We start from the raw sequence: 24,706 nt of genomic DNA on the forward strand, positions 1-24,706 counted from the left end.
CCTTTTCTTGAAGTCAGATCTGGCACAGTTTGATAGTTACTTAAGGTCCTCAGCCAGTTATCAGGCTGTATGTGTCAACAGAAATTATAGAGTAACTTGTGCTACACTTAGCTCAGGGCCCTATGGGAGTCCTATTGTTGAAATTAATTTCACTGATGGCATTCACTTATTATGAAATAGTCCTGCCAAGTAGCTGCAGCATATGACATTGTCAGGCAATTTTTAAAAATTCAGTTACTTGGTGTAATCAGTTGCACAGATTTTTGTGATAGGCAGAATTTCTATGGCTGTTTATCTAAAATTAGAGGAACAAATCAGTTAACCACGTGATTGTTAAAACCAGGCTTAGTAATTTTGAATGCTGACTGAATGAAAGTAATTTCTTCTTCAAGATACCATGATATTTCCCCGTTTTATTACCATGGCACCAAAACATCACGTTTATTAAAAACCTTAAAGAAATTAAGTTACCTCCATTGCTGGCCTTAAAAGAAATTAATTATTTAAAAACCAATTTAAAACAAAGTGTGGTAGGCTGACTAATGCTTTCCTTTCCTGCAAAAATGTCCAGATCCTAATCTCTGGAACCTGTAAATATGTTACTTTATATGGCAAAAGGGACTTTACAGATACGGGTAAGTTCAGGATTTTGAGATGGGGAGATTATCCTGGATTATCTAGATGAGGCTGGTTTAATCACCACAGTCCTTAAAGCAGGGTGGAAGATCGGAGGAAGAGACAATGTCACTATGGAAGCACTGGGGGGAAAGGCTATGTGATGTGAGGCCATGACCCCAAGGAATATGGATGGTCTTTAGAAGCTGGAAAAGGCAAGGAAACAGATTCTCCTCTGAAGCCTGCAGAAGGAACCAGCCCGTCTAACAACTTGATCTTAGCCCCTAAGACTTATTTTAGACTTCTCATCTCCAGAAATGCAAGAGGATAAATTTGTGTTACATTTAAGTTATGAAGTTCGTGTTAGTTTGTCACAGTGGTGCTATGGTTTGAATATTTGTCCCCTACAAAACTCATGTTGAACTTTAATCCCCAATGTGGTAGTATTGAGAAGTGGGGCCTTTAAGAGGTGAGTGAATTCATTCATGGGTTAAAGGATTAATGGATTATCATGGGAGGAGAACTGGTGGCTTTATAAGAAGAGGAAGAGAGGCCTGAGCTAGCATGTGAGCTCAGCCCCTGGCCATGTCATACCCTGTACCACCTCAGGACTCTTCAGCGAGTTCCCACCATCAAGAAGATTCTTACCTGATGCAGCTCCTCCACCTTGGACTTCTCAGCCTCCGTAAACTGTAAGAAATAATTTCCTTTTCTTTATAAGCTATCCGGTTTCAGGTATTCTATCATAAGCAACAGAAAACAGAGTAAGACAGCAGCAATAGGAAACTAATATAGAGAGTATCAGGAAAATGAATGGCTGTATCACGCTCCCTTTTGTCATTATTTGAAGTTGCTTTTATGAGCAAAGCTTGTCTTACCTAGCAACAGTTGCTAAGTAAGTTAACAATTTAATGCTAGAGTTTGGGAAGGAGCAGCTGCTTAAATCTTCCCAAATCTGGTGCCCATACCTTCTATGGCAGGGGCTTTTAGTACCATTCTTTAATGTTAGACACATAACCACTACCTAATCATGTGAACCGTTTAATCCTTACCAGCCTCTAGCATCCTAAAACCCTGAACCTCTTCCAGCTTTCTTAAACTTTCAGTTTTTCTTGAAACGACTTTTTCTGATTCTAAGATTATTTTAACTGTAAATAGGAGAAGACATCTGAAATTTAACTATGATCAGAAATTCAGATTACAACAACTTTGTTTGCTGTGCTGTTTGTAATAAAATAATCCCACCAGCCCCTTTTGGAAAAACCTTCAAACGGATCCATGAATACAAGCCACTGAAGACACGCTTTTACACTCACAAAGACATACTAGGTAAGTGACTTTATTGTTTTCCTTGTTCTAACACTTCATAGCGTTATGTGTCATTCTTTCTGTTACATAGACTTTTATCAGCTTTTTTCTCTTCAGAGTTGCTTGTCTGTACAGGGATGTTTGAGAAGAATATGGGTTGGGATACAGCTTCTCCACTTATAGTTGTGTGTATTGGGCAGGGTATTTAGCCTCTCAATCTGTTTCCTTATGTGGAAATAAAGATACTAATACCTATCTTACAGGTTGTTATGAGACTTTAATGAAGTATTCGTATCTGTTATAAATCCTAGCACATAATAGTAAATGTGAGTTCATTTTGCCCTTGGCCATACTTGGGCACCTTTCAGTATGTGTAGGAGAGGAAATATTATCTCTAAATAATACCCTAATTGGATGGGCACGGTGGCTCACACCTGTAATCCCAGCACTTTGGGTGGCCAAAGTGGGCATATCGCTTGAGGCCAAGAGTTCAAGACCAGCCTGGCCAACATGGCAAAACCCCGTCTCTACTAAAAGAATTTAGGCAGGCATGGTGGCATGTGCCTGTAATCCCAGCTACTCGGGAGGCTGAGGTGAGAGAATAGCTTGAACCCAGGAGGTGGAGGTTGCAGTGAGCTGAGATCGCACCACTGTACTCCAGCCTGGGTGACAGAGCGAGACTCTGCCTCAAAAAAAAAAAAATTTAAAGTACCCTAATAAACGGGTAAAAGAAACTATAACCTTTAAATAGGAGCTGGTGGCATAAAAGTAGATACATATAGATAACATGAGAACTTTTACTGTATATACATATGTATAATACATAAGCAAATCAAATTGTGCTATAGGTTTCCGTCTCTCTTTTATTCTCATAAGAGTTTTCAGTCTGACCTTGAGCCTTGTAAGTATTTTCCTAAGGACTCTCAAAATACTCCTCTGATCCTCTTCCTTTAAAATGGTAAACTAAGGTGATTTCATTTCACTTCTGATATTTGAAAATATAAGAAGCTGGAGAGGTGTTTGGAAAAAAAACGAAAATGTAGGGGGAGATCAAATTGGAATCATCCTCTAAAAACATCAATACCAAAATTGTTTTTTAGCATTTAGTAAATATTAGTATGAATGATTCATTATAATCTCTAAAGTGACTTTTCATACCCAGGACAGTGTATCTCCATTCTTAGATATACCTTAATGATTGATTTCCTTGTGCCTTATGGAATATCTAACCCAAACCTTAAGTGGATAAGTTAAATCTATTGTTAAAAATTAATCTTTTCTATTCAGTGACCTTTATTTGTCGCTGAACTGTTTTAAGTTAAAAAGAAAAAAAGTTGAAATTCTCTGTCCTTTATAAGTAAGTTCAAAAGCATGTTGAAATGTCCATAGAAGAGCTAGTGAGTATTTCATAGGACAATAGTTCTCAATCCTGGCAGTGCACTATATAGAACTTTGAAAAATACATTAATACAGATATCCAAACACAGACCCACTGGATTTAATACTAATCTAACACAGAGCCACTAAATTAGGACCTCTACAGTCAGGACTAAGCATGTGTATTTTTTCCTTCACGTTTAAATAACCTTTTTTATTTCAAGATAGTTTAAGACTCACAAGTTGCAAAATACATCAGAGTTCCCTTGTACCCTTCTTCCAGCTTCCATTGATATCTTATGTAATCCTGGCACTTTGTCAAAGCCGGAACATTGGCATTGAAACAATACTATTAACTCAGGTACAGACCTTATGTATACTTTTTTCCCCCAGGCATATAGTTTTATGAAATTTGTCACTTGTGTATGTTAGTGTAACCGTCACCACAATCACAACATGGAGCTGTTCCATCACCACAAAGGAACTCCCTCGTGTTACCCGTTAGCTGTCATTCTCTTCTCCCCAAACTTGAACCTCTGACAACCACTAATCTGTTCTCTATCACTGTAATTTTATCACTGAGTATGCTATCTAAAGAATCATACATTATATAACCCGTTGAGATTGGCTTTCTTTGCTCAGCATAATGCCCTTGAGATTCATCCAAGTTGTTTATTAATAGTTTTTTCCTTTTACAGTACGTGCACTAAAAGCTTTGCAGGAATCCTGTTGTACAATCAGGGTTGAGAACAACTAATAAAACCAGTGGGTTTTAAACATAAAAGAGGATAGCGGTAGCCTACACCTGTATCACATTTTTACGAAGTTCAATACACTGATGGTCCATGCTTAGTCACATTTTGTCCTAGAAAATCTTTTCTAATTATTTCTACACAATGTTGGGCTTTTGCAGTATGTGTCCATCTCTACTGCAATATATGCTGCCCTGTGTTTTTAAGATTCACTGATGAACTAGTAGGAGACTGTCTGCCATCAAACATATACTTTTAATTGCTAGTGACAGAAACATAACTCAGAATAGACTGCATAAAATGGAATTTCTTGACTCTTTTAACAGAGAAACCCAAGGGAAATCTGGCATCAAGGCTTTCAGTCTGTCCATGCTTACCCTTTTAGTGAGTTGGCTTAATGGTTTACTGCTGCAGCTAGACTTACTCCAGCGGCTGGGAAAGGAGGAATGTGGATCAAGATAGCTCTAAGAATCTATTACCTTCAGCATAGAAATCCCAGAGGAAGGCCAGGCACGGTGGCTCACGCCTGTAATCCTAGCACTTTGGGAGGCCGAGGTGGGCAGATCACTTGAGGTTAGGAGTTTGAGACCAGCCTGACCAACATGGTGAAAGCCCGTTTCTACTAAAAATACAAAAATTAGTCAGGCATGGTGGTGGACGCCTGTAATCCCAGCTACTCAGGAGGCTGAGGCAAGAGAATCACTTGAATCGGGAGGCGGAGGTTGCAGTGAGCTGCGATGGCGACACTGCACTGCAGCCTGGGCTACAAAGCAAGACTCCCTCTCAAAAACAAAAAGAAAGAAAAAGAAAAAGAAAAAAATATCAGTGGAGAAAGACCTGGCTATCAGATATTGCGTGGTCCTCTAACCTCCTCTAGACTTTCATTACCTTGTCTGGGTAGAGAGGATATTATTATGGGAACGTTATTATTTGGAAATCAAATTAGATCATTGGCAGAAAAATAGCAAACTTCTACCCCTTAGCTCACTCCATACTGAAGCAGTTAAACCCACAAAGAACCACAAACTAAAGAAAGGCATGTAATGCGTTGAAGGCATTCCACTTCGCCTCTCCCGATGCTAGCACTAGCACCCAAATAGGAACAGGGAGAGAGAGAGAGCTGTATAAGGTGCTAAGACCTCTTGAATATTCACTCATCATTCTACTTTGAGTGTACAAAATGTGTCCCTTTCTTCAGGGCATTTATTTCACCTCCCCAGTTGTCTGCTAGTTGTGGACTGGTTGTGATGAGGGGAATGACCAACTCTATCCAGGCCTGACAGTGCTGTGAATTCCCTCCTAATTAGAGAAAAACTTACTCTTTCAATGGGTATCTTTGAAATATATATACTGACATCTCCTAAAAGGATGTATCTCCTAAGTAGCCCTCATAAATAGCTACATAATGGTGGAAAGGAAAGCCAGGAAGCGACCGGTGGAGGTTTGTGACCATTGTTCTTCAAATACACAGATATGGGGGCAAATATCCTGAAAAAAGAAGAGAAGTTTCAAGAAGATATACTCAGAGAACGCATTGCAAAAGCAGAAGCTGAAGTATGGGCTCAGGTAAAAGAAGTTACACGTCAACCCAAAGTCCATCTTTACAATTTTTTCACATTTTGGATTTGTCTGAAACAATTGTATAGTGTAGTAGTCAGAACTGACTGAATCCTGGCTAGCTGTGGGACCTTGGGCAAGTTCTACAACCTCTGTAGTCTTGGTTTCTTCATTGTAAAAGAGTAATAATAGTACCCATTCTGTGGGATAGTTGGGAGGGTTCAATGAAATAATATGCCTTGCACACAGTAGGTGCTTAGTAAGAAGCTGGCATCATCAGGAGCTTCCTTACTTCTCAGCTGCCCTCTCTGTATGGAGGACTCTTGCTCCCTTTATTTTCATTTGATTGAAACCAAAACTAAAAAGAAAAAAAAGTAACTAAGAAGACTCCTTGTTGATCGTTGTTTCTTATGGCCTAACATTTAATATATAGACTATCCATTTGTGGAGCATGTAACACTCCTGTTTCTTCAAATGCTTCTTTATGGCCTACTCCCCTTTTCCTCCCCTCTCTCTAAAATCCTTAATACCTTGTCTATACGACTGCTGAGCGCTATAAGGGCAATTTAAAATGTCAGGGCTGACAGTGGGATCCAAGGCATCAAACTGAAGCAAAGCCTCAATCCTGTAGCCCCACTTCTTCCAATCATAGAATGACATCAATAACTTCCTAAAGAGAATTACAGCTCCTTGAGAGCAGAACAAGCCACTGTGCTTAGAGCAATGTTTCTCAGTTTCTTTATAAAATAGACATTATAGCAAATAGTATTAGCATTGTTCAGTATTAATGCCAGCAAAAGCTTGTTATGAAAATGTTTTGAACATACATAATACTCCAGTTCTGTATTAATATTCCAGTTCTGTATACCCCAGATTTTGATTTATATCAAAATCTTTGTAGTTATCTATTTTTATTAGTGGTAAAATTCAAACTGATTGTGAACCATCAATTATTCATCAATTATACAAGGTGATGCTTTTGTAAATAGTTACAATTTGAATGTAAGTTGGTCTAGTGTTCTGTGTATTCTTTTCAAATAAAAGTTGAAGTTCTTTCTGAGGACCTAATGCGGGGGACCTGGATGGTACTCTGCCTCTTTACTCAGCTCCTTCTAGCTTTGTACATCTTTTCACTCCACTGTGTTTTCCAGATTTTCCACAATGCACATGTGTTACTTTGAGAGTTAATCAAGCAAGAAATAAAGTGCCAAAGAGAAAAGGCAACCCAGCAGCCTACGTGTAGTAAAGCTGCCTTGCCTTTAGCGATTCCAGAAGCAGCAAGGCTAGCCCTGGATTGGGATGCGTTAGAGCATCTCTGGCTAAGGCAGACAGTGTGATATGGGAGGTTTGAGATGGGAATGGGGCAAGAAATTAGGGACTCCGTGGTGGTTGCTAATTTTCAGTAAATTTGAAAACCTGATTTACTAACATCCCGAATAAGCCAAGTTGCCCTGTGCTTATTCTGCTACATTAATAGATAAATGGACTCTTTCTTTCAAAGGCTAATGAACGTCAAAAACAAGCAGTGGAGAAAGCACTTGAAGAAGCAAATGACAGACACAAAATTGAAATTCAGATTTTGAAAGAGGAACATCAAAAAGATTTACAGGTTTTTATAGTGGCTTGTTGTCTTTTAAAAGTAATTATATTAGTAAAAAGAAAAAAAAAGTTGGCAAGGGAATGAGAAAAAAATAATAAGAAAATCTAGGTTGGTGTTTCATGGCCATTAGCTGGGATCCCTGGGAGGTTCTCAGAAGAGATGCTGAGCTCTCTAGAGCAGTGATGAATGGGTGAGGAAGAACCCATAGCTTACTTCCCAAGGGAAGCTTTGCCTGACCAGCCTTGCCTTGCCATGACACCCTGATCTTTTTCATAGCAGTCTTCACTGTAATTAAATAAATGATTGTGTGGTTAGTTGTTGAATGTCTGACTCCCCCACATGACTGCAGCTTTCAGCAGGGGTGTCTGTCTCATCACTGGACTAGCCCTGGTGCCCAGCGTAATTCCCTGACTTTGTAGGTGCTCAAATAGTTGAACAAGTGAAGCAGGCTGTTCTCCTTCTCTGATTTATTCCTTTTTTTCTAAAGTTTGCACTTACTGTACTGCCAAGAGGGACATCTGAGCTGTCCCTCAAGAATTTAGTGCAGGGCCACATGTCACAGATGAAGGATACTAACCTGTAGCCTGTTCAAGTACATGACTCTAGGTAACTTACAAACTTTCAGGTGGAGACCCTAGTATTCATTGTTAGTTCAGTACCTCGATTACAAAATCTGCTCAAAGGAAAAGGTTACAGATCTCTTTTCACATTTTGGTCAAGGGAGGGACAGGACAGGATAAGGTACAGGTATGACAATACATGGGCAGAAGCTGGAGGAAAGTGGTAGAGGTCCAGCCCCAGGTTTGGCCTAACTTAAGAACACTAATGAGCAGTTCAGGGACTGCAGGCCAATTTATTCATTGTTGCAACAACGAGCACCTACCATATACTAGATGTGTACCAGGTGAGAAAAATCAACTGTCTTTACCCAGAGAGGACTTGCTGGCAGGAAGGGGAGCTCCTCCCCAGGGCTCCTGAATGCTTCGCTCCAGTGGCCTACCTCAGCCAGGGTTGGTATGGTGCCTGAGGGGTTGGCTGTCGTGGCCCACTGCCCATTCCTCATTTCAGTTAAAATGTGAAGAGCATTTATAGCATGTCTTAAGCAGGCCTGCTCTTCAGTTGCTATGTACAAGTATGGCCATACTGGCAATTAAAGTATTAAAATACTTCTCTATCAGTTGATAACTAGTCACCCGCTAAGCCCTCTATCACCTTGGTCACCCCGGTTGCCTCCCCAGCAGACTCCTGGACCTCTCCCAGTCCAGCAATTTAAAAGGATAACTCATGGCTTGGCAAGGGGCTCTAGTTCCCTGCTATAATGCTGCAGCCAGAAGCCATTCAGATAGGTGAGCCCTACTGTGCTGGTTGATACACATTTTGAATGTCCTTCCTGGCATTAGGTTGTAAAGACATAAGGAAGATGTGATGCCCGTTTCAAGGTTCACATGCAAGTCTTTCTTTAAATAATGTTATTGTACCCCACATAGCCTTTGAGTGGAGTTGATGCACTTCGTGCTTCAGTAGAAAGAAGCCCTAAGAAAACTTAAAGGTAAATAGTTAAAGGGGGATTGATCTTCCTGAAATAATTGTCCAGGGGTTGAGAATTTACATTTATACCACTATTTCAGATGTTTTTTATTTATGAAGGAATGATTAGTCTAGAGTAGTGTGTGGGGTTATTTCAACCTGTTATATCTGTAGGATACTAAGACACAGACATCAGTACTGCTTCTCAGGGCTTGTCTGTGAACCACCTGCATCAGAATCTATTCACTTGGGGGCCTGATGTACAGATTCCTGGGCCTCATTCTGACCTACTGACTCCATCAGCAGCCCAAGTGATTCTCACACATATTAAAGTTTGAGATTACCAATATATAGCAGAAAACCAAGTTCCTCTAGAGCAAAATATTAAATTCTGATATGTCGAGACCACCAGGTATTGCTCCAAAGAGTTTGGTGTGTTTCCTGCACAGGGGAAATTGCCCCATCCAGACCTGGCTCCAGCCTTGAGTTCTTTTGTCCTCTTCTGCTCTTTTCCTGGTGCTCTTTTTTCTCAGTGGGATGTGGGTAATAGAACAGCCATGGGCTTCTGAGGACCTTTAACTTTTTTTTCTCTTTTGTTTATAAAAACACTAAACATTCAATTCCAGAGAACCAAAAATCCCATCTTCTCACCGAACACTACTAAGGGGCCTGTGTTCTGCTTCATACCTTTTCTCTTTTCTTTCTGTCTTGTTAAGGCTTTTAAAAACAAATGAGTTTTTTATATAAATAAAGTTTTTAAAGTGTGAAAAAAAAGGAGTTTGGTGTGTTTCAAATGCATGCTGTTAAGATAAAATTTCTAGATCTTATTTGATGGATAGGTAATCTTTTGAAAAGGTGTTTATATTATTGAAAGACAATAATATCAAAAAGTAAATGAGAAGATGAAAGCTAAAGGACAAATAAATGAAAAACTAGAGTAGAAAATATAATAAAGTCATAGGTAAATTTAAAACTTAAAAATGTATACATGCCATGATGTCCTGTGCAATTATCACTGATTGGGCCTCGAGCTTTCTGGCAGCCAATGCAAAGAGGGAAATGTTTTGACTCACCATGCCCATAAGGTACAGACAAATTAGGCACCTGAGAGGCTCAGATATTCCTAGCTATGAAACCTCGGAGCAGTATCTCCTGAGGGGGACATTGTGTAAAAATGCCTGTCAAACATCTGTACAGTTAACACAATGGAGTCCATGAATCTGTTTCTTACAATATCTCAAAATGTGGGATGACTCACTCAAGATGCATTTCAGTAAAAGCATTTCATTAAAAGTAAAAGCAATGTAAGGCCTCCTTACATTGAATAAGAACACCGACAAACAGCAGGTTACTTAATTATTTTTGAAGCTTTAAATATGTATTCCACATGCTATGTGAGACAGTAAATGAATTTTGGTTTTATTAAATCATTACGTAAAAGAGGAACTGAGTTCAGTTATCTGAATTCCTAGTTAGTAATTAGGAATTAAAAAAAAAAAAACAAAAATGCAATCACTTTGTGCCCAAAAAATTCAGGCATACAACAGTCTTACACCACCCTATTGACACTGACTTTTTTACTTCTTCAACAGATGTTTGCAAGAGTTCTATTAAATACATTTCATTCTGAAAAAAATTAATGATTCATATAGGAATATATTATGGTAGTACTTCATCTGTCTTAAGCTCAACCATCACCCAGCAGTCTGAATTACTGAGAATATACTTGAAAACCCAGAAGTAAGTTAAAATATCTCCCTAAGGAATTAAATAAAGGCCTCTGACTACAAGAGAATAACTCAGGCTTATTACACATAGCAGAACCTCTTCACCCCCACTCAGATGTCATTATGCTTATTTGACAACCTAAACCCAACAGACAGATGCTTGATTTTTCTTTTGTTTTCTTTTCTTTTGAAATGGAGTCTCTCTATAGTCCAGGCAGGAGTGCAGTGGTGTGCTCTCGGCTCACTGCAACCTCTGCCTCCTGAGTTCAAGTGATTCTCCTGCCTCAGCCTCCTGAGTAGCTGGGATTACAAGTGTGCACCTCCACACCCAGCTAAGTTTGTATTTTTAATAGAGACAGGGTTTTGCCGTGTTGGCCTGGCAGCCAGACTGGTCTTGAACTCCTGGCCTCAAATGATCTGCCCTCCTCAACCTCCCAAAGTGCTGGGATTATAGGCATGAGCCACCACACCCAGCAGGGTTGCTTGATTTTTCAAATTGGAAATAGATTAAATACTGGAAAGTAAAAATAACAAAAAGGGGCTCACTGATAGCAGCTACAGCAGCATCCTCAGCCTGATGGCAAGTAATTTTCTTGTTCTTTGAAGAAAAGAAAAATTTGATTTGATACCTACAAGAAGCAAAGATGAAATTTCAAAAAGCAAAGCAATCTGGGGTCATTTATGACAGATAACAAGTGGCTCTATGAACTTCAACAATTATTAAATGCCACATGAAGTTTTTGGCCCAGTACAATCATTCATCTTTGTCTACCAAACCTGGATCATCAAGAAAGTTTTAGATTGTTTCATAATGTTCTTTTTATGGTGTTAAAGACATTTAGAAACATTTCCATTCAAAATATTTTGTCAAAAAAATTTTTAGTAATTTAAGAGACAAAGCCTTCTGCTAGCAGAAGACGAAGCCTTCTGTAGGAAACCCAGCTAGCATTTCTAAATGGCCAATGTTTTCCTAAAATGATTTTCTAAATACGTCAACTGAGGCCACTTTGGAGAGATTCTTAAAGTTGATTTCTGGTGTCTGTTTCATTTTTTAACTTTTCACCCTTGAAGTAACCAAAGTGAGAAGCTGAAAACTTTTTCTCTTGAAAAAGCTGAAAGGTCTGTCTTAACAAATATTTTAATTGCTGAAATAATCTTCTGAGAAGCTGAAGCAATTTCAGTTTCCCTTATAGTTTAGAGTTCTCTTGACTTTCTCTCAGCTTCAGCTGAGGATTCTCTCTGGACACTGTAAACAGCTGGCTCTCTCAGAGGCTCCCATAGAAATGGTGCTAAAGGGAGTTGAGCAAACTTCAGCCAGGAGAACTCTTACTGGTTTTATTCCTTTCTATTCTGGGTAAGATTTCATTTAAAGAAGGGATTCTGCAGCTATTGAAAATGAAAGAAAACCTACTGTACTATATCTTATAAGACTGTACAATTGATGAATCTCTTGAAAGGCTCCAGCATCACAGCCAGGAATTAAATGAGAAACTGGCAATCAGCAACCCTGGCTTCTATTCCTAGTTCTTCCATTGATGTGCTATGTGAAATAACTTAATTTCTCTATGTTCTTTTGATGTCTTCCCAAATAGAGATAAACATTTACCTTTGGGCCGGGCACAGTGGCTCATGCCTGTAATTCCAGCAGTTTGGGAAGTCAAGATGGGCAGATCACTTGAACCCAGAAATTCAAAACAAGCCTGGGCAACATGGTGAAACCCTATTTCTACAAAAAATAGAAACATTAGCCAGGCATGGTTGCAAGTGTCTATAGTCTCAACTGCATGGGAGGCTGAGGTGGGAGGATTGCCTGAGCCTGGGAGGTCGAGGCTGAAATGAGCCGTGATTGTGCCATTGCACCCCAGCCTGGGCAACAGAATGAGAACCTGTCTCAAAAAAAAAAAAAAAAAAAATTACCTTTAAATGGAAGTTTTAAAATACCTGGACAGAATGATTTGCTCCTCCTCTTTATAATGTTACATTTCTACGTATTGTTATATTTCTGTAACATGTATTGCACAATTAGGTTGTTGGCCTCCTCCACTAGACAGTGAATCCCCTGAGGACCAAGATCCCCACCTTCTTGTGTATGTAGCATCTGGGCCTCAGAGTGCCAGGCACACTGTGGTATTAGTAGGCATTTCCAAAATGGTGACAGGGTTTTCCTTGAGCGCAATTTGTGGGTCTGTTTTCCACAGGTCTTGGTTTGACTAGTGCTTCCTCTACTTATTTGGTTGAAGGCCCTCCTCAGGTCCTCCTTCCTGGAACAATGGAGCACTTATTCCTATCCCTTCTGCGACGGAGAAAGGGCCCCTCAACACTAATAAGCTGGAATACTGAAACAATGGTGGGGACAGGTGGGCAGATTCCTGTGACTATAATATCATGCAATAGTTTTCTGCCTGAACCTCAGGTTCTCTCCCACCCAGGAGACACTCAGGAGGCATAATAATTATTTCTGCCATTTTCCAGGACTGGCTTACTAAAGCAGAACTGCATTATGTAATTATGCATAATGATACTATGATACTAGAATATTTGAAATCAAGAAAAAAGAACTTTAATCCTACCCCTCTAACCCAACTATTTTCTTTTTTCCATATTCCCTTTCAACATTATCTACGTAGATATTTATATTACATTGTTTGTACATTTTTGGTTCTACCTAACATCATATAAATAAAAGTTTTCCATATCATACACACTCTTACTTTAAATCATCAGTGTTAACAGGTACCCTTGCCAGCAGATAGATAAAACTATGGTTTAAAGAGCCTCTCAATGTGTGGTTTTAGACATCAAATCTGTAATAGCTAACCCTAGTTTTGCCATTGCTTCAGGAAGTGACAGCTAAAACTAAGACAGAGATGTATCAAAACATGGATGATGAAATGAAGAGAGAGCACTTGGCTGCAGAACAGCGCATGGTCCACAGAATCCAAAGGATTATGATGGAATGCCACAGAGAGAAGGTGGAAGCTGTGGAGAAAGCCAGGGCTGAAGAAAGACTCATCGCCCAGGAAGCAATCCAGGCCCAGAAAAGGTATTCCAGAGAACTCAATTGCAAATTAGTATCTTCCTTTATCAAAATCAACCTGGAGAAACAGATAAGATTACAGTACATAGGTAGATATTGCCCAGTTTTTGTGTTTTTACTTTTTTATTATGGAAAATACCAAACATAGGGAGCAATTTATATTGTAGAGTATGTGTGTGGCTTAAAGAAAAATAATAACGTAAATACTCAAAAACCTACCACTCAGCTTAAGTGATTGAAAATTGCTGTTTTCTAAAGCTCTCATGTGTTCTTCCTCAGTCATATCTTCTTCTTGTCCCTGCTTGAAAGGTAGCTACTCTCTAAATATGGTATTTTTCATTCTGTATCACCAGTTTTAAGAAACCAAGGACAGGAATCAAGAAATAGTTTTCCATAAACACATCATTAAAATCAATCTTCACATTCTCTAGCCAAGATCATACACTATTGTGTTTGTGTTACTTTTTGGTCTTTTTCTTATTATACAAGTAATATATGTTGCAAAAGAAATTGACATTATGGAAATATATAGAGCAAAATTGCAAGTCCTGATGCATTTCTTCCCCTGCACCCTCCCTGCCTCCCAGAGACAGTTATTTTAAACAATAGAGTCTATATCCTTCCATGCCCTTTTGATGTGTTTACAGCCATATGTATATGCATAATCACAGATCAGATCACACATATATGTATTTTAAGAAAACCAAGGTAACTATTTCTATGTATGTAATGATTATTTGCTGGAACAGGACAGCAGGTAGGAGTTCAGGGATTGTCAGGGGCAAGAGAAAAAACGTAATTTCCAGATTTTTTTGTACCAGGTCATTTACCTGCCCACGATCACTGATTTGTAGCAGCAGAGCTGAGACTGAGACCTCCCTATTTGGCCTTTGTGACTGGTCCCTTTTGCTTTGCTGCTTGAGTTAACAAACAAATCCATTTCTATATAATTAATGGGTAAAATCTTTTTCATTAGAACTCTTTAGAATAGGGACACAGGTAAGATCCTGGAGGAGGTACAGATAAATGAGAATGAGAGCTGCAGCTGTGACAGTTTAACTGGTACCTCTCTTCCTGCATAGACTACAGGTCATTGTGGAGGTAGAAGACGAAGATGAGAGGGGATACCAGGAGGGGGTTAGGGAATGAGTCGTGGCTCAATGCACTGGAAGGTGGATCCTCTTTTCCTTTCTCTCCTGCTGGGCATCTGCAGGAGCTCTGCAGGCACCTATGGGAGCCTCTGGGTCCCCTCCTCACACACACTTGCAGTCTCCTCCCTCTCTTGCAAGATTGTTTTTGCACCCCCTCCAGCCCTTTCCTCTGTGAGGTTTGATGGAAGGTTTTCAATGTCTGCCTTTTATTGAAACCGTAGACTAGGATTAAGGAACTGCCATGTGTAGTGTTAAAATCTATCCAGCTAGAATGCCCATTTTGTTTATTGATGTTTCCCAAGTGCCTGGAAGAAAGTCTGACACATGGTAGGCATTCTCGAAATATTTATTGAACAAACGGTTTAAATTTCTTCCAGTTAGTCAAAGCCACTCTTCAGCACACCAGATCTTATAAACTTTCATCAAGACTTAAGGATTCAGAACACTTATATATCATGAGAAATTTGTTAACTATACAGAAAACTTTTTTGTGGATTGAGGTGATTAGATTCTAAACAGGTTGCCAGGAGACACTGGACTCTATCTCTTAAAGTTAAAAAAAAAAAAAGGCCGGGGGCGGTGGCTCAGGCCTGTAATCCCAGCACTTTGGGAGTCCAAGGCAGGCGGATCACGAGGTCAGGAGATCTAGACCATCCTGGATAACACGGTGAAACCCTGTCTCTACTAAAAATACAAAAAATTAGTTGGGTGTGGTGGCGGGCACCTGTAGTCCCAGCTACTCGGGAGACTGAGGCAGGAGAATGGCGTGAACCTGGGAGGCAGAGCTTGCAGTGAGCCGAGATCTCACCACTGCACTCCAGCCTGGGCGACAGAGTGAGACTTCCTCTCAAAAAAAAGAAAAAAAAAAGTCTGTGTTTGTAATGGTTCTAATTGTTTTCTAGCCCAAGGCAAGGCATGAATGAAGTAACCACTCAGGACTTTTTGTGGTCATGGCTGTAATTCCTACTGACAGCTTCCCTTATTCAACACCCAGCACATGCAAGGCCTTTTGTATACTCCTTCTTGCATCTGCATATCCCTTCCTAGGAGATTGTATCATCCTACATATCTTCAGGCAAAGACCCTGGAGGGTTAAGGCCTTAAAGGGAAACTAAGCAAACTGCCAAAGATCGCAGAGGAAAGAGGTGTCAGGGCCTGATTTGAACCCTGGCCTTTATGATGCCAAAGCTTATGACCTTCCATTTTGCTACCTGCTCTAGAGATAGAGAAGCTATGTGAGTTTTCTAGAGGGTTTGTTCACTTCACCAGAGCTCATCAAGTACCTTCTGTGGTTGTGGCACAAATTAAGGGCCCTTTGTCAACATTATGTAAAATCACTAGAGTATGGCTGCCCCCAACAAGCAAGGCTGGATGGACTGGTACAAATAGCACATAGGTGCTGGAAGAGTTCAAAGTCCTGGAAAAATCAAGCAGTATGGGTGGGGTATGTAGTGAGGTAGGTTTTTTAGAGGAAGTTTGTCATGGGTTGGGCCTTAGAGAGAAGGTAGGAGGTCCCACTTGTCAGACAGGCAAAAGAATGAGAACAGAATGAGCAAAGACATGGAAGGAGAAAGTGTGATGTATAATGAGGCAGCGCCAAGGGGAGGTTCAAGAGTGTTAATAACCCGGGGATAGAAATGCACTGCTGAATGCTAGCATCTGGAGATGTCCCTCACCTACCTAACTTCTGAAATGCCTGCAGCTTCCTGCCAGAGCAGAGAGCCAGGAGTTCCCCATGTCCCAGGTAGAAAATCAGAATATAGGTTACTGGTAAGCACAATGCTTGTACCTGATTGAAATAGTGCTAACAGTCCTATAGTTCTAATGAAAAGTACATTAATAGCTTGTTTACAGACTAACCAGGCAAAGGATCAATGGCTAGTATGGATTTTCCATGGTTTATTTTTTCCCTATCAGTTAAGATTGAGTTATTATATATCAGATTATGTTTTTATTTAGTAACTTGTTTTCATTCTCCAAGAGTCTGTTTTATAAAATATCAGACTGAATCCTATAAATTTGGACACACACTACAACTATTTTGAAAATAGTTACTTTTCTGGCCAGTGCCAACCTGAAATACGGTGTGTATTTCAAAATCACAAGTGTGCAGCCTCATAAAGATAGAGATGGCAGAAGAACTTCACTGCTTACAGAAAGCACAGACATTCACTTCACATCGGAATGGGCATTGGGGGTTATGGAGCTGGACATGCCATTCCTTCTGCTACATGCCAGCCAGTCACTGGTGAGCCTCCTTGATGTTGCTGGTTGAGGTGGTTGGTCCACATGCTGAACACCTCTACTTGTCATGTTCTTCCTTATGTGGATTCAGAAACTCTGGGCCTCACCTTTACCCTTGACTTCTGGCCCTGCTCCTCCTCTGTGCATGGTGATCCTTCAAATGTTTGAGGAGAGAGAATATGTCCAAGATTTAATTTGAAGAAGGGAAGGAAAAACCAAAATGTACTAATACCTAGTTCACAGTTCTTTCTCATATGATAAGCTTTCTAGGCCCTCTTTCAGTTAAAAAAAAAAAAAATACAGGTAGACTAATTTATGTACATTGAAAAACATTTTACACATATCCCAAGAATTGGCTATTTTCCTATGGCAAATATTTCGCTTATGTTAAGAATCCTTTTTAAGCATGAATTTTTTTTTTTTTTTTTTTGAGAGTCTTGCTTTGTTGCCTAGGCTGAAGTGCAGTGATGCGATCTCTGCTCTCTGCAACCTCCGCCTTCCAGGTTCAAGCAATTTTCCTGCCTCAACCTCCCAAGTAGCTGGGATTACAGATACTCACCACCATGCCCAGCTAATTTTTGTATTTTTAGTAGAGATGGGGCTTCTCCATTTTGGCCAAGCTGGTCTTGAACTCCTGACTTCAGGTGATCCACTTGCTTCTGCCTCCCAAAGTGCTGGGATTACAGGCGTGAGCCACCGCGCCCAGCCTCATGAATTCTTTTAAGCTTTTGTAATGTTCCAACATATCTGCTTTAAAATTTAGTGTTATTCAGCACAACATGTATTAGAGAGAACTTCATCTGTATTACCCACTTATTTATTCATACATTTACTGATTGCCTGTTGTATCCACAACGGGCACCACGCCAGGCAGGGGAGATACAAAGATAAATGGGCATTCCAGGTCACACCCTCAATGCACTGCACCCCACACCACTCCTGGCTTTAATTCCACAACTTCAGGGAACTCATCAGAATGAAATTCAGAATTGCTCAGGCCTTAAACCAAAGGATCAAATATTCAAGCACTAAGGCAGGCTGGGAAAAGTTGGGTCTGGGCGCGGCGGCTCGTGCTTGTAATCCCAGCACTTTGGGAGGCTGAGGTAGGAGGATCACTTGAGTCCAGCCTGGCCAACATGGCAAAACCCTGTCTCTACAAAAAATACAAAAATTAGCTGGGCATGGTGGCACATGCCTGTAGTCTCAGCTACTCCGGAGGCTGAGGTGGGAGGATTGCTTGAGCCCAGGAGGCAGAGTTTGCAGTGAGTCAAGATGGTGCCACTGCACTCCAGCCTGGGCAACAGGGTGGGACCCTGTTTAAAACCAAAAAAAAAAAAAAAGAAGAAGAAAGAAAAGCTGGAAAGATTTTTTAAGTACCAGATTCTGTATAGCAGTAAGATATTTTGATATCAGGGAGTCTGAAAGGGATTGTCATTGAGGTTGGGAGCTGGAGTCATCCGAGATATACGTTATTGGATCAGTTTTACGTGCACTCAATTCTGGTAGAGCCTTCCAGTTAGCCCATAAATGAAACCTCCCATTTGAGTGAGAGGAGAGTCAGCCCCACCTGGCAGGAAACTCACACCTGCTTGTGTCAGAGGACACAGGGAGCACAGCTTCCTCCTTGGAGATTGGTCCCTGGTCATCACCCTGACAATCTCATTGACAGCCTGAGGATGTTATCAGACATCAGACTAAATCCTAAGAATGTGTGTCGATGCACACTGCCCACTCTATACACAGCATCACTTCTATTAATGGAACCTCCATTCCCCTGTGACCCAGGTTGAAAATTAGCAAGTTGGTTTTGATTCCTCTTTTTCCCACATCCCCTATGTCTTTGCAGTCACAGATTCTGGCAGCTATGACTTTTCAATATTTCCTAGGCTTAACCCTTTCTCTCCCTCTTCCCAACCCTCTCTTTTGTCATTAGTTCAGACCCTCATCATTGCACCTCAAGAATATTATGAAATGATACAATTGGTCTCTCTAGCTCACCCCACTGAGATTCAGTTCACCCACTGTTACCTGAATAACAAGTCTAAACATTGTTTTCATTGTGCTGCCCTCCTGACAATGTCACACAACTGAGCAAGCTGGGGAGTTCCTGCCCTTAAATGTAGTAAATGCTTACCACAGTTCCTGCAGTACAGTAAGCACTCAATAATCATTACCCTTGTTATTAATATTGGAAATAGTTGGTAGGAAAAGGAAGAAGAGAAATAGTTTAGTGGCTACAGAGGCTAAGGAAAGATGTGATTTACTTCAAGACAAGGGAAGTCTGTAAGGTTTGAAAGTCAAGTGGAAAGACTCAGAGAAGATGAGAGAATTGCATCTTGGAGGATGGGATTTAGGAGATTGGGCCAGTGGTAAATCTTGGAAAGGCTGTATTAGACTGGGAGGCAGAGGGGGAGGATTTTTATTAACAATCATACATTTGAGATCTTAAAACCTCAAATCTTTGAGGTTCTGCTCAAACTGTGTTAACTGCAGAAATCCACTGGAAATGTATCACAGTGGCTAAGAGCTTTTGTCCTGGACTCAGACTGCCTGAGTTGTGTTGTAGACTTTGCCTCTTTTACTTATCAAGCAAACTTAGACAAATTACTTAACTCCCTGAGCTCAATGTCTTCTTCATAAAAAGAGCATAGTAATGGAACCACACTACAGAATTGGTTTTGAGAATTCATTGAATTAATGTATGCATAGAATGCTCATTAACCTGCTTGGACATGGTAAGAGGTCAACATGGTTGGCTGCTATAAATTATATATAATTCCCTACATTATAGCCAGAAGTCTATTAATCATTTAGCAGTGCTTCTGAATGTGTGGTCCAGAGACCCTTCAAGGTCCCTGAGACTCTTTATGGAGGCAGTCCATGAGATTAAAACTATTTTCTTAATAACACTAAGACTTTATTTGCCTTTTTCACTCTTAGTCTCTTATGAATATAAAATAGTGTTCTCCAGGGTTTTGTGATATGTGATATCACAATAAATTGAAACAGTATGAAAATTCAGCTTTTACCTACTAAGCTGGAGATTAAAGAGTTTTGCAAAAAAAAAAAAAAAATTAAAATTAGGCTGGGTGCAGTGGCTCATACCTGTAATCCCAGCACTTCGGGAGGCCGAGGCGGGTGGATCACTTGAGGTCAGGAGTTCGAGACCAGCCTGGCCAACATGGTGATATCCCATCTCTACTAAAAAATATAAAAATTAGCTGGGTGTAGTGATGCACACCTGTAATCCCAGCTACTCTGGAGGCTGAGTCGTGTGAATCACTTGAACCCAGGAACTGGAGGTTGCAGTAAGCTAGGGTGCGGCCATTGCGCTCTAGCCTGGGTGACAGAGCAAGACACTGTCTCAAAAAAAAAAGTTAAATTATACCATTCTTCTCATGAAATATTTCATCGTTTTGGAAAATGTTTTTCATAAGAGATTTTTAATATTTTTTTTTTTTTTTTTTTTTTTTTTTTTTTTTTTTTGAGACGGAGTCTCGCTCTGTCGCCCAGGCTGGAGTGCAGTGGCCGGATCTCAGCTCACTGCAAGCTCCGCCTCCCGGGTTTACGCCATTCTCTCGCCTCAGCCTCCCGAGTAGCTGGGACTACAGGCGCCCGCCACCTCGCCCGGCTAGTTTTTTGTATTTTTTTAGTAGAGACGGGGTTTCACCGTGTTAGCCAGGATGGTCTCGATCTCCTGACCTCGTGATCCGCCCGTCTCGGCCTCCCAAAGTGCTGGGATTACAGGCTTGAGCCACCGCGCCCGGCCTTTAATATTTTTTAAATGTCTCCCTTTTAGTTTATATAACTGTTAATGTCAGTACCTATAACTCGTATAAACAAAAGCTCTTTGGTTTCCTCAATAATTTTGAGAGTGTAAAGAGTTCCCGAGACCAAAAAGTTTGAGGTGACTGTCATAGAGTATTGCTCAGATAAAAATCAAGATTAAAGCTAAATCTATCCTGTGAGTATAAAGTTTTTTCATCTCTGGCTAACGGTCAGCAGCTGGATTAATATAAAGAAATACTTTCTCTACAGAGTTTGGAACTCTGACCCTATCTCCTCATTTTTAAGCACAATGCATGTATATTTTCCTGAAAAAGGTGGTCTCAGGTTTCTAAAGTTGCCATTAGATGTTAGATTAGTGGCCTCACCCTAACCCACAGCAAGTAAGTACACAGGAAGCGTCCCTGCTCTGAAAACATATTTTGTTTGTTAACAGCTAATGCAATCCAAAAGCTCATCTGTATCAGCCTGTCTCAGGCTGGTGGCTCATCTCAACAATTACTCAGTCATCTGTGTTTAAAGATGAAATTATTTTGTTTTTAGTGGCCAATCCATCTAACTTATAAATCCATATTATCCTTTGTAGCAAAGCCATGGAGGAAATCGTGAATACTGGTATCACAGTTACTAAGGATGAGAAGACCAATGTGGCCCGACTGATGAGGGAAAAAGAACATGAAATGAACGTCCTCTATGGCATAGCTCAGAGGCAGAAGCAAGAAGAGGTACAGGAAGTGCTTCAAGAAGCAGAGAAAACACATCAGGCCACTCTTGGCAATGTGATGGATACACTGGCTAACACCCAGGGGGAGCTGCTGTCTATAGCAAAACAACTGGGAATCATGACAAATTGGAAAGATTTCCTAGAGGAGGAATTACAGGAAACCAGGATGGCATTTCAAAAATACATCAATTATACCTTTCCTAAGCTTTCACCAGGACATGCAGATTTTATTCTGCCAGAAAGAAAGAAAACACCTTCTAATCTTGTTATTAAGGAGAACAAAACAACTCTTGATTAGAAGTCTTCAACTGAAATTTCACTACAAAAGACATCATTCTAGACTAAATAAATTTACTCATTACAAAAACCATTTATTGATTTCCCAGCCTTGTGCAGGGTACTATTGGGCTGTAAGAATTTTCATGGAAAACCAAAATATTAAAAAGTACATTCCAGATTATAGTGAGCCAAGTCTGAGAAGAAAAAGCAGTGAGAGGGAGCAAACTGATTAAGAGGGGAAAGGTTTCTTGGATGAAGCCTAAACACGCTTCTGTATCTGTCTTTATTCATTTCTACATCAGACATATAATTAATTATTTCAGTATTTATTGCCATAGAAAACAAGTAAAGGAAGTGTTCTTAGGTTTCTCCTGTTTTGGGCAGGTGTGCTAAGTTCCAGTAGAGAGATTATCATTTGGTGAATGCAGTAGCATTGTGAATTTAAAAAAGCAGTTTCTCTCACATACAGTAGGATAAAATTTAAATTCTGGGACTCCCATATAAAGTGATTCAGGAAGGACTTACTGCCCACACAACAGGCAGTTTCGGTCACTTGGTGGGTGTCAACCCAATGACCACAACCAAGGAAGATTTAGCAAGGGGATTTTATTATTTATAAGGAGTAAGGAGAACACCAGGGATAGTCCCCAAAGCAGTGTCTCCCTGAGCTGGGGGCTGGGTCAGGTTTTATAAGCATAGGGTAATAAGGCATGATCTGATTGGATCTTGTAATGAGGGAATGTCAGAAGGCATGATCTAACTGGATCCTGCCATAGGGTGATGTCAAAGCTCACTCCAGTTGGATTCTGGATCCTGCCATGCAATGTCCACTTCTTTAACTTAGTTCCCACTCCTGAGTGTGAGCAATTAGTTCCCTCTGTGTTTGAACACTTGGTCCATCTGGGCATGCTCAGGTTACATGACCTGAGGATCCATGGCAACTGGAAAACAATGTACTACTTTGTTACATAAAAGTTGGGTCAGATTGGTCTGGTATGGCTACAGACTCACTTATATTTGCCAGTTGTAAAAGAAAAAAAGATGGGAGATATTTCTCAAATCCACTTCTCTGAGAACTCAGAGGCTAAGGTTTTTAAAGGATAATTTGGCAGGCAGGGGGCTGGGGAATGGGTGCTACTGACTGGTTGGGGATGAAATCACAGGAGTGCTGGAACTGTCTTCGCACACTGAGTCAGCTTCTGGGTGGGAGTTACAGGACCAATTGATTCATTTCCTTGGTATGAGTCATGGGTCCAAGTGGTGTCAGTTCATCAGGATGCAAAGGTCTGAAAAAGATCTCAAACAACAATCTTAGGTTTTACAATAGTGATGTTATCTGTAGAAACAATTGAGAAAGTTACAACTCTTGTGACCTCTGGCTACATGACTCCTGAGTAGTAAGCAAGCTAGGGAACATGGCTGGTTATCACTGAACTATGCATACGTCTTAGCAGAATTCAGGCTCCTCCCATAATTCTAATATTTTGGACTTTCATTCATTTTGCAAAGGTGGTTTTAGTCCCTGAACTAGGAGGAGGGTAGTTTTGGGAAGGGGCAATGTATCTTCCTTGCTTTAATGTTAAACAATAAATTCCTCCCATGGTTAGCTTGGCCTACACTCAGGAATGAGCAAGGGCAATAAGCTTGTGCGGTTAGAAGCAAGATGGAGTCTGCTATGTTAGATTTCTCTCACTGTCATAAGTTTTGCAAAAGTGGTTTCAGAACCCTAACCCTTCCAGCAGACATGAGCAGGGAGCCAAGAATGATGGGGAGCAGAACTGGATGCCCTTCCCTAAACGTGCTGGATGTACCCTCCTGATGCCAAGCCTATGGGTGAATGTGTGGAGGGGTACACTCTGTAGCTCCCTCCCACCATCCTAATGTCAGGAAAGACAGATTTGCCCTCAGGGTTCTGGAGAGAGACTAATTGCCTGTAGCAAGATGAGAATAGCAAAGTCAAGTGAAAATTGAAAGTGAGTTATGTTTTTGAAATCTCATTGGGACCCTCATGCCTGATTTTCAAGTGAAACTTAACTGAGACAGAGATTAAGTTGGACTATTTTTAAAAAGATTCCCCGAGTGGCCTGGGCACAGTGGCTCATACCTGTAATCCCAGCACTCTGGGAGGCCGAGGCAGGTGGATCACAAGGTCAGGAGATCGACACCATCCTGGCTAACACGGTAAAACCTCATCTCTACTAAAAATATAAAAAAATTTAGTGGGTGCCTGTAGTCCCAGCTACTCAGGAGGCTGAGGCAGGAGAATGGCGTGAACCCAGGAGGCGCAGGTTGCAGTGAGCTGAGATCACACCACTGCACTCCAGCCTGGGTGACAGAACAAGACTCTGTCTCAAAAAAAAAAAAAAAAAAAAAATTCCCCAAGTGAACCAATTTTTAGCATAATTTGACAAGAGAACAATAATAACTCTCCTTTGAGTACAATACCTAGAGAGGCCATTATAGACCTTAGATACTATGCTGCGTATAAATTATTAAAGTTGTAAATATTTTGCAGAGTTACTTTAAAGAGAACTTAAAGAAGTCCATTTATCTTAGTTGTCTTAGATGCTACCTGTACAGTAAGAGTGCATGCAGTTCACATGGTTTCTGGTAATTAGGAAACTGTGTTAACTCCTGGAGGCCATCTGGGAAGGCCTCTAAGACTCTAAGAAATTACTGCAGTTTAATTTTCTGGAATTTATGCTACCAAGACATGGACTTTCTTTTTGCAGTAAAGGAACTTGTGCGCTACGAAACAGATGTATAGCATCACTCGGACAGATGGAGAAGCCTCCATCCTAATCACAAAGCACAAGGAGTTGGGCAGTTTAGTAATCACTGGACTTTTATATCACCAAGAAGTCACTCTGATGGTTTCTTTCTCCAACTCTGATTTCATCTGACTTATTTAAGGCTTGTGTATTTTAGGCCAGGCATAGTGGCTCACGCCTGTAATCCCAGCGCTTTAGGAGTCTGAGGTGGGCAGATTGCTTGAGCCCAGGAGTTCAAGACTAGCCTGGAC

At 40.5% G+C, this 24,706-nt stretch overlaps 1 protein-coding gene across 2 annotated transcripts; it reads left to right on the forward strand.

Annotated features, from left to right (window-relative positions):
* Positions 1–21,773, forward strand: CUNH6orf163 (chromosome unknown C6orf163 homolog). 2 transcript variants are annotated; one of them, XM_033234548.1, is made up of 5 exons: positions 1,513–1,944; positions 5,524–5,618; positions 7,111–7,218; positions 13,304–13,506; positions 21,268–21,773. In XM_033234548.1, exons 1-5 carry the CDS (start codon positions 1,797–1,799, stop codon positions 21,701–21,703), a joined length of 990 nt encoding a protein of 329 aa, XP_033090439.1. In that variant the 5' UTR covers positions 1,513–1,796; the 3' UTR covers positions 21,704–21,773. The 2 variants fall into 2 exon arrangements, with proteins under 2 accessions (XP_033090440.1, XP_033090439.1); XM_033234549.1 differs by lacking the exon at positions 7,111–7,218 and having other exon boundaries at positions 1–1,944.
* The last annotated feature ends 2,933 nt before the right edge of the window (positions 21,774–24,706 follow it).

Source organism: Trachypithecus francoisi, unplaced genomic scaffold (genome assembly GCF_009764315.1).
Source record: "Trachypithecus francoisi isolate TF-2019V2 unplaced genomic scaffold, Tfra_2.0 Lachesis_group15, whole genome shotgun sequence".
NCBI classification, from domain to species: Eukaryota; Metazoa; Chordata; class Mammalia; order Primates; family Cercopithecidae; genus Trachypithecus; species Trachypithecus francoisi.

What these genes read in the sequence shown, in the direction of transcription:
- CUNH6orf163 (XM_033234548.1), top strand. Translation starts at nt 1,797, where the DNA reads ATGATCAGAAATTCAGATTACAACAACTTTGTTTGCTGTGCTGTTTGT. An exon ending in CACTCACAAAGACATACTAG is followed by an intron (nt 1,945 to 5,523) that starts GTAAGTGACTTT and finishes TCAAATACACAG; the next exon opens with ATATGGGGGCAAATATCCTG. An exon ending in AACATCAAAAAGATTTACAG is followed by an intron (nt 7,219 to 13,303) that starts GTTTTTATAGTG and finishes CCATTGCTTCAG; the next exon opens with GAAGTGACAGCTAAAACTAA.